A 9934-nucleotide genomic window follows, 5' to 3' on the forward strand; every position below is an offset into this window, starting at 1 on the left:
ATGGTATTTATATTGTAATACATAACAAATATATTCAAGCAAATGTTAAATTATTTCTTATTTCAAATATGCAAGTTAAAACTTTTTTTTTTTAATTCAAATTGATGATACTGTAGTTTTGTCTGTGACGTTGTCTGGCAGAAATACTGAAATAGTTTTTTGTGCTGTATCATTTTTCCCAAAGTCAAACCTGCTTACTTTTTCTGTTTATACTTTCCCTCATTGTCAAAGTGACCTTTAATCATTCTCAAAAAAACATTTTTAAGGTCACTGACTCCTTGGTGAGTGCTGAGGTGTCTAGAGTTGCACCTTCCTGTGTGAAACAGTGGTGCAAAATGAAGTTTATAATTATAATAAAGGTTGCTTAGAGGAAAGTGTCAAAGTTTTACTGCTGACATGGAGATTTGTGAGATTTGTGATACCAACTTGGTATCCACTGTATGTTTATCAACAGTTTAACTTATGGGACTATAAAATAAACACTGATTTTGTCACTGTGTTTCAATTTGGATTTGCCTCTGTTAGTATACACATATTCTGAAATGTACACTTGCATGCAGCTCTTAAAAACTCACTGGGCACGGAGACAAAGACCCTGATTCTTGAAGAGATCTGATTATATTAAAATCGTGCTGATATTGAAAGGGATATAACCGTTACGTTGAAGACACCCCTGTGTGTTTTTAACAAACAGAAATGACAAGAGAAACTAAGTGAACGTCTGGAAATGTGGGGGTGTTTTGGAAACTTGACGTCACTTCTTTTTATTGCAACTTTTAAGACATTTGCAGTTGCAGAACATTCAAGGACATGGAAAATGTTCACATTTTCACACATTTTTAAGACCAGAACAGAGACGGTAAATATTGAAAGGCCCAAAGAAATATTGACTTAAGATCTGATAAAAGGAGGACATAAAAGAGAGTAAAAAATCCCAGTCAATTACTGTCAATCTGATTTGCTTTGAACATAAATCTACCTGATCTTCCCTCAAAGCCATGGAATAATAAATTATACACTCAAAAATCATACAGTGTCTTCATCACCTCTCCTCAAACAACAACATCCGTCCATCCACACGAGTCGGTCTATCCTCTCAGAGTTGCTACACCACAGTCTTGAAGGCCTGCAGTATCATGTTGGTTTGGTGGATGAGGTGGTTGGCGCTGTCAAACACGTTTATCACTCTGGAAAAACAACCGTGACAGAGACACAGGGACGCACGCGTCAGTCATACAGCAATGAAACCATGGCAAGAGATACCAGCACTGATCCAGGAAACATTTTGATCTGGTTGGAATTGGAGAACGACAGGCTTCAGAGAAAACACACAGAGCACAAAGCCATGGGAAATGGGTCGACAGGAACATTCAGCATGGAAGCGGGGTCTGTGGCAGCCATGTAAATGATAGTGACAGTAAGTTTGTCTATGGGTGTGTGTATATTATCTTCTGCCATAAACATGGCACTTGTCAGGACCAGCTAGTCCTCATAGGGACCAAAACCTGGTCCTAATAAAGGCAGAATGTCATTCTGAGGAACTGGTTAAGTCGTCTGGCCAGTAGGGGGCGGGCCAAGTGAAAACATTTCATATTTTAGGAAAAAGTGAAAGTGTTTTTGCAGAATTTCAAAATAAAAGTGTCTGTGTTGACATAGACCAATATAGAAGGTTTTTATGATTAAAAAAAACAACAACTTAATAGTAAGTGGTAGAACACATGACATTAATTGGAGGGCCATAACCACAAGTTTGGGACTTCTGGGTTAGGGTATTAACTGGTTACTGTATGTTTAAAGTTAGGGATAACACTTTGTTGAAGCTGTCCGAAAGAATGGAAGTTAATGTCTTAAGAAGAATGCGTGTGTGAGGAGACAGAAACAAATAAAGCAAAAAAATTGCAAAACAGTGAATAAACTAGAGGCAGTGTCATACTTTCCGTCTTTGAAGAATGTTTTGAGAGTGTCGCTGAAGCTCTTGGAGTATTTCACAAACTCTTTCTTCTGCTGCTCCAGAACCTTAACAATAAATACAGACATCCTTTGAGCTCAGCTCATTTCATTTGTGTGTTTGCACTTGTTTACACTCCTCCATGCAGCTTCTTACCCGTCTGTTCTGATACTGGTATTTCTTGAAGACACTATTAACTGTGTCCAACAGCTCCTTTATGGCACTGGCGATATCTCTGTGGATGACACACACTTAATAGTAGTACATAAAAAACACACAGTGTATCAAAATGTGTCTGTTTTTTGAGGAAGTGATAACCCTGAAACTACAGTTCCTTGATCTTCCTCCTCCTCCTCTGTTTTTCTCCCCTTCTTGCCATTCCATAACTTTTTCAGCATTCCCTTTCAATTGATTTTATTTCTAGGCTGTCCACTGGGTGAGTAACTTAAGCGGATACTTATAAAGAGTATTGAATTCGATCAAAGTAATGTCAAAGTGAGCCGAGGAAATGAAACATCTCTGGCTTTCTCTGTCTGCAGTGCAGTTCTCAGCTTTAAAAAATAAATCGCATGCACAAAGCTTTGTCATCACTATTCCACAACATAACATACAAAGAAAATGTGTAACACTGAGATCCGCATGTTTGTGCTGAATGTTTCAACGATTTGGTTTCTAAACTTTGCTCCAAAGACTGATGAAAACTGAGACCTAGCTGAAAGCTCGAGCGTGGACCTTTGAGTTGAGATTACTTCGTCATCCATAAAGTTCCAAGGTTGCAAATAAAACCTCTTGCTCCAGATTTCTAACCTGATTTGATTTCACTCCATCTTGTTGCAAATTTAAAAACCATACTGCAGGCATTACATTATTTTTTTAAATCCCTCCTTGAAATACAGAGGCACAACTACAATTTAAATGGAAAGTTAAATGATACTTTACTCATGTTTAATGTGAACACACATGTGCAAACAACCACTAAGATGTTTCTATTCACCCTCTAACGACCAATGCAGTAGAAATGTAGACGTTTGCTTCACTTAGCAACCTAAGTGTGAGGAGTGTGTTTAAGTGTTTGTGACACCTCAGACTGACCTCAGTCTGCTGAAAGATTTTCATCATGTGCTCGCTCACCTTTGATCCTTTAAGCATCATAAAACAGATTTGCATTGACTTGTTGTCTTTTCTTTGACTCCATAGTCAATAGAGTTTTTGTTTCTGTTCGGGTCCTCATCAGAGACACAAATATAATCCTAATCAATTATTATAATTTTTAAATAAAGCACTGCAATTATTAAATCTTTTTTTGTGTGTTTTACACAAACACAAACACACATTTTGTACAGCATTCTTAGTGGGGACAAATAAATGTGGGGGCAAATAAATGTGTGGGGACAAATAAATGCCTAATCCACCCATAACCTAAAACCAATTCAAGCCCTAATACAAGAACCAAGTGTTAACCCTCAAAAAACCAAGCCAAACAAAGATAGGTTTGAATTAAAATGTGTCCTCACAGTCAACTACAGACATGTATATACACCCACACACACACATACCGAGCTGCCTTACTTGATGGTCTGAAGGAAGCTCACTCTGTCACTGATCTCATCTGGTATGGTGCTGAGGATGTGTTTCAGAGTGCGGGCCCTCTCATTCAGCTCCTGGAACTCTGGCTCTTGCCTGTCAATCATGAACTCTGAAAAACAGAGAGGAAGAGGAAAATACAAAAGCTCAGCGACAGACGCATCAACGTGCGTTAAAATAGCTGCAGGAGGCACCAAAACTGAGCAGCTCATAACAGTGACACGTCTACATCGCAGTAGTCCTCATGGAAACCTGATTCTGTTGAGACAGGGCCTTATTTCAAAGGCTCTGGTTAAGTTTAGGGATAAGATGCATGTGACTTGTGGTTACTTTAAGTTAAGTTAACTTTGCATTCTTTAATGTGGGGTTGGGTTTAGTTTGTTGGGCAGCGTTAATGTAGAACTTGGAATGTGCTATGCAGGAGGTAGATTTAAAATTCATTCAAAGTGTGTGTCTGTCTGTGTGTGTGTGTGTGTGTGTGTGTGTGTCTGTGTAGTGGTCTGAATTCATTACTACCATCAATCACTGTACACAGCACAAGGAATTCAATTACAGACAGAAAGGAAGGGACATTGGAGAACAGGGCGAGGAGTGGATTTGTGGAGAAACAGCTACCCCCAGTGGATAAAAGAGTCCGTGCAATATGACAAAATGAACAGCAGGACAGTTAAGATGGAAATAATCCAGTTTAGAACAAAATATGAGCTTCTACCTCTGGCGTTACTGCAGGAAACATGTGTATGTGGATGTGCATAGTTAATGTTTTTTTTCATATCATTACTCAAACACTCCTACTCCACAGCCTACCTTCTACACCGTCTCCAGCCATGCGAAGCAAAGACTCATTATAGTTGATTCGTAACCTCTTCTTCTCTAGTATTTTGATAACAATGCTCTGGGTCAGACCAGGGTTCTCCTTCTCTGCCTTAAAAACACACAAACATACTGTTAACAATGATCATGTGAGAAACTGAAAGTGACCAAACATACAAAAGAACAAAATTGATCTCGCTGAAATGATTTCTAATGTTAACGACATAGGCACAGTTACTAGGAGACACGTGGCAGTCGAGTCCATTAAAGGTAAAAGAAACTAACCTTGATAAAAGCTGCTCTCAAGGTCTGCGCTGCTGATAAGTTGACTTGCTCCAGCTGCAAGTTACAATACAAAGACACACAAAGAGTTAGTCCATTTACACAAACCACAACACATACACACACACACACACACACAGCTTAGCTCTTATCAGTGTCCCTGAAATGTAATTCTGCAGAAACTACATACAAACCAGACAACATGGAATGTCAAAGAAGGACACTGTGTTATTGTACTGACTGAGTCAGTGCATCTGTATTCTCCTGCTAAAAAAGTGATGGGATTAGTTTCTCTGAGCTTATATTGTAATATCAAGGATCAAGTTTCAACTTTCATTTGTGAAAATTGCAGTTGGAATTTTAATGATTTTTTTTTATTAAAGACAAGAAAAGAAGGGAGAGAAAGTTCCATCCATTCATCTTCTCCTGCAAACTCCACACAGATAGGCCTTTGGTCAGAACACGTCTTGAACCCAGGTCTTTCTACTGTAAGCCACAAACCCACTGTGTGGCCCCATAAAAGACATTCATTTGACAAATGTATAGTCCTGATTTATTTTGTCATTCAAACACAATAATTCTGTTTTATGTGGCACAATACAAAATAGCTCTGCTCTTTTAAGTATCTCTCTTTCTCTGTGTGTGTGTGTGTGTGCATGTGTGGCCATTGATTAGAACATAAAGAGTGTAGATGTCAGTTTAAATTGTTTCAGTTCAAACTGCAGTGTAATTTGTTTGATAAATGAGGCCCATTGTTCTGCTTTCGCGTGTGTGATGACATATACTGTACATTTTCCCCTCGAGTTTCTCTCTTGTCGTGGCTTTTTTTGATTTAACAACACCTTTCGACTCTTAATAGTCAGCCATGTTTGGATGGGGTTTGGGTTGGTCTTTTTTGCACTGAAACCTTTTCTTTAACAACAAGTTAATGGATTAAGATACAGATATTAAACACACATACACTGTCAATAAAAGATTGACAAACAGAATATTGTATTTCATAGCGCTGCATCATGTATAGTGACACAGTATAAAACAATATATACTCTGCATGTTTGGATTAGTTTCATAATGTGTCCTTATCCACTTCTTTATTTTAATGTCACTGTTTTATCATAATTCTATTATTATATTCTTGCACATTAACCTTGGAGCTTAGCACAAAACCATTCTCACTGCAAACCTCTGCCAGCATTTTTAATTTAGCACTTTTCCACAAGCTGCTACACCACATGTCCCATGTACATTTTGTTTTTAATTGCCTTGTTTATTCAACTTTTACCCTTTTTACCTTAGCTGAAACCCTGTAGTCCTCACCTGGTTAAAAACAGGATACATCACAGAGTAGAGAGCCATGGAGAATAGTTTGGCGGTTTCAGCTTCATTCTTCATGTCGTTCATGGTCATCCTCGACCAATCAATGGCCCTTCAAGTGCGTGCCCGTTCACGGATGCCAGTCTCACCGCATTCAATCACTCACAGCAGCTGACAGAACAGGAGCGGACAAGAACCTGAAGGAGGAGAAGGCAGAGAGACAGGTGAACAAGCAGGGAGAAATAGATCGTGGTTGACGAAAATGACAAGCCAAGAGCATTAAAAGAAGTCATACTTGTTCACATAAATTGTAGACATTTAATGATGAGTTAACAGAAAGTAAGTAAAATATGCGTTTTATGATGTTCCAAACACTGCACCAGCTGTAAAATCCTACGTGTACTAATTCCCAGAAAGCCTTTTTTTTTTCCTTTACAGCCATCATCACAGGAGAGCCACAGTGCAAAGTGTGTACTTTACTGTTCCACTGGATGAAATGGTGACAAAAATGCAATGAGTCATACCTGACAAGAAACACCCTCTCCAGTATTACTGCTGCAATAAAAGTGTCACCATGATAAATATAGAAACTTGGCTTAAACATTCGATGAATTCACCCCCCCCCCCGCACCAGCCTTGTCATAAGGAAGGAGTGAATCCTGGTGGTAAATAAGTTGTCTGTCAATGGCCTGTGCTGTGTCTCTTTCACTTAATTCACATACACAAACACATATGTCTGACATCTCCAGGACCAGTTCTTCCACGGCCACTATTTACTGTGTGACACGTTGCCAAAATGACATCATTATCCTGTGCATTCATTACTCAACAGATGATTTAAAACAGGGCAGGGAGACTCACTAACAAACCACAACTCTGTTCAGGGCTACAGTGTGTCATCGCCAGCTGATCCGACTACAACTTCAGGCCAAAACCCCCTGCCTGCAAACTAGCGGAGGGCCAATCTGTTTTTACTAGACGAGTCAGTTTGCCCTTTGATACTCTTTACAGCACAAACATGAGGGTTATAATAGCACCCAGTGCAGAAGCATTTCTTGATGATGAGATAATTATAAGAAAATGATTGATCAGTGTATTTAACAACTGTAAGTGGGCGACGACAATCACACATTCTTACTAAGGCGGAAAATTTAATTGCAATTTTAACCAATGCAATTAGCAAATTGCACATTTATTTGCTATATGTTCTCTCCAAATTAAAAAAGAAAACTATTTATATTATTTAGGTTCTCTACCTTGTATTAGAATATAAAGTTGTTAAAAGAAGTGTAGAATTTGAGGGGATCAAGCAACATAAATTGGATATATGATTTAAAATGATGATGATCACATAAAAATTTGAAATGGTGTGTTTTCATTATCTTCCTCTTCCATGGAGTCTGCCATTTAGTGCCATTGTGTTTTAAAACTATTAGGCAATGAATACTGATCTGAAACTGACTTAAACGATGTTAAATGATGTTGTAAATCAAACTGAAATTGCAATACTGGTTAGACAAACTGCAATTAGAGATCTTCCCCAGATCATTCCGCCCTTATAATAACAGTGCAATGAGTGCACTCGGAGATTAATTCAAGTAGCATTGTGTCAACCACTAATTGACAAATGCGAGTAGAGACTGCAAAGTGGAAAGGTAAAACTTTCTTGGAAGCCAGTGGAGAAGAATGCGTGTGGGAATGATGTGCTGCTGACAGGGTGTGGTTTGGGTGAGATCACCAACTGCTGAGCTCTCCTGGACAAAATGGATCCAATCGAGATCCTTGCTGGGTAAATGAGACAGGACTCCACTGTAGTAGCTAAGGCCGGAAGTGATGAAAATTTCATTCCCACCAGCATATGTGCATGTGTGTGAGTCCATGTACTCATTTTGTTAAAAACAGATTTTCTTTTTCACATGAATTGTGGTTCAGGTAAGGCATTACCTGGCTATGGTTAGGGATTAGGCTTTCACAGAAGTTTTGCTGTGTCCTAATAAGAATATCTACACAAACCTGAGTGAGAGTGTGTTAGTGGATATATAACAGGATAGATAAGCTATGCATTTACTCCATTTGCCCCTACTTTTTGAGAGACAGTTTTGAAATACATAAGTGCTCACATTAATGTGATCGATAACTACTCTTTGAAAAAAAAAAAAGAAGTGTTTGAGATGGTTGAAACATCACATACTCTGGGTTGAGACTCACAGATGTGTTTCACATTATATTTATGTACTTAATTTTTGTTACGTACTGTAAATAATTTGTCAAACATGTGTCTCTTGGAAAGGTCTAGTTTGCCTATTAACTGAATATATTAAATGTCACAGAAAATGTAGTAAAACAAGCATAATAGGCAAAAACACAGGGTTATGTTATATGTTAAGTGTATTCAAATGCATAATTATATCAACAATAATAATACAACTGCTGTTGTTATGATTCCTACTGTCTCTGGCTTACTGGCTCGAACTTCACAACAGGAGTAAACTTGTTTTTATACACTAGCCTTTGTTGTCACAGTAACTGTACTGTACCTCATGTTCCTCCCTGTAAGTTTATCGCATAGCAAGACTGTGTAAAATTCACTATGGTGTCGCTGAAAGAAGCCTTTAATTTTTGTTTTACCTGCGGTGAAACAGCTGTCAGAGAAGCGGTGCGGTCCTGTTGGTATCGCGGAGCAGCAGCGTGCTAATGTGAGATTAGCTGCTCATCAGAGCAGGTGATCAACTTCGTCCCAAATATCGCAGCCGAGAGCGGTGTCGCTGTGAAGCTACGTACGTGCCTTCTGACACAGCGGTAACAACAACAACCGACAACCGGTTCCACTGTTTGCTGCGATAAACAACAGCCTCCTGACGTGTTTAGTGTGTCATTCAGGAAGTTTTCCGTCCGATTAAATGCAGCTGAGAACCGGGTGGGTCAGCAATGTGAGCGGAGACGTTGCTTGTAGTTCTTTCGGTACGTGTCATCAATTCAATAGCACTATTGTGGCCACCTGGTTGGACTTCAAGTCCCACACAGGTGCAAGTGGTGTTTTTAACCCTCGCGACACTTTGATAGAGCCGAGTACTCACGTTTTAGCTGTACTACACTTTTTGAAAGCATGACATTAAAATGGCTAAAGTTGTAACCTTTGTATAATAGGGTTAAAATGAAAAATATCAAGTAAAAATAACAGATAGATAGATAGATAGATAGATAGATAGATAGATAGATAGATAGATAGATAGATAGATAGATAAATTGATTGTTGTATTTTCTAAGCACTCTGGTCAGAATTCCTCAGCTCCACTCAGATCACACAACCTGGTATACCACCAGGGGATGCTGGAGTAACAGACAGCCCTTAGATCTGCCACAGCAGGGTAATTTCTAGCTTTATGGGGGCCCTATGCAAGATGCTGTTTGGGGGCCCCTTGTTTTCCAAACTACAATGGAGAGATTCCTAACCCTTTAGATGGTCCACGAAGATGCCACAATCTATTACACTCTATTACACATAATCCTCTATGCGTCAATAAATAATAGATATTGAACAATGTTTACTTACATTTTGAAAGCTCTCACTGCAACACAAAATCTCACAACCCAAAACAATAATAATTAAATAAACAGCCCAAGATCAACAGAAAATAAATGACACTATTACAATGAGCCAGCATCCATATCAATGTGCAAACAGTAAAAACTGAAAAACTTGTAGGAATAATACTAATATTGGAGCTAGTAAAGAACTTTACATCCAACAATTTTGACTTAATTTTGCCATAAAAACATCAGCCACAGCTTATCATTGCAGCTTATTTTGCTTATATCCTACATTTATTTTCTTATATAAGGGATTTAATAAACACATAAAACAGGTCATTTTACTTCTCCTAAGATGAGGCTGAACAGCTTTTATGTGCCCCCTATGCATGTGCATAGTCTGCATATAACAATAAACGACTATGTGCCACAGTCTAACACAGCTTCTGCATATTTGCACTT

At 38.6% G+C, this 9934-nt stretch overlaps 1 protein-coding gene across 2 annotated transcripts; it reads right to left on the minus strand.

The window, feature by feature from the left end:
• Nucleotides 1-736: 736 nt before the first annotated feature.
• Nucleotides 737-8864, minus strand: pdcd10a (programmed cell death 10a). 2 transcript variants are annotated; one of them, XM_044032128.1, is made up of 8 exons: nucleotides 8570-8864; nucleotides 5945-6138; nucleotides 4631-4684; nucleotides 4340-4457; nucleotides 3518-3644; nucleotides 2105-2183; nucleotides 1934-2016; nucleotides 737-1187 (listed from the first exon to the last, which is right to left on the minus strand). In XM_044032128.1, exons 2-8 carry the CDS (start codon nucleotides 6032-6034, stop codon nucleotides 1106-1108), a joined length of 633 nt encoding a protein of 210 aa, XP_043888063.1. In that variant the 5' UTR covers nucleotides 6035-6138; nucleotides 8570-8864; the 3' UTR covers nucleotides 737-1105. The 2 variants fall into 2 exon arrangements, with proteins under 2 accessions (XP_043888063.1, XP_043888064.1); XM_044032129.1 differs by lacking the exon at nucleotides 8570-8864 and adding an exon at nucleotides 6237-6429.
• Between the last annotated feature and the right edge of the window lie 1070 nt (nucleotides 8865-9934).

Source organism: Solea senegalensis, linkage group LG8 (assembly GCF_019176455.1).
Source record: "Solea senegalensis isolate Sse05_10M linkage group LG8, IFAPA_SoseM_1, whole genome shotgun sequence".
In the NCBI taxonomy this organism is placed as follows: Eukaryota; Metazoa; Chordata; class Actinopteri; order Pleuronectiformes; family Soleidae; genus Solea; species Solea senegalensis.

Bases quoted from the DNA above. Each gene is read 5' to 3' on its own strand.
- pdcd10a (XM_044032128.1), bottom strand. From the start codon at position 6,034: ATGACCATGAACGACATGAAGAATGAAGCTGAAACCGCCAAACTATTC. The intron at 4,685-5,944 runs GTGAGGACTACA...TGTAACTTGCAG, and splicing joins TGTATCCTGTTTTTAACCAG to CTGGAGCAAGTCAACTTATC. The intron at 1,188-1,933 runs GTATGACACTGC...TTGTTTTTCCAG, and splicing joins ACATTCTTCAAAGACGGAAA to AGTGATAAACGTGTTTGACA.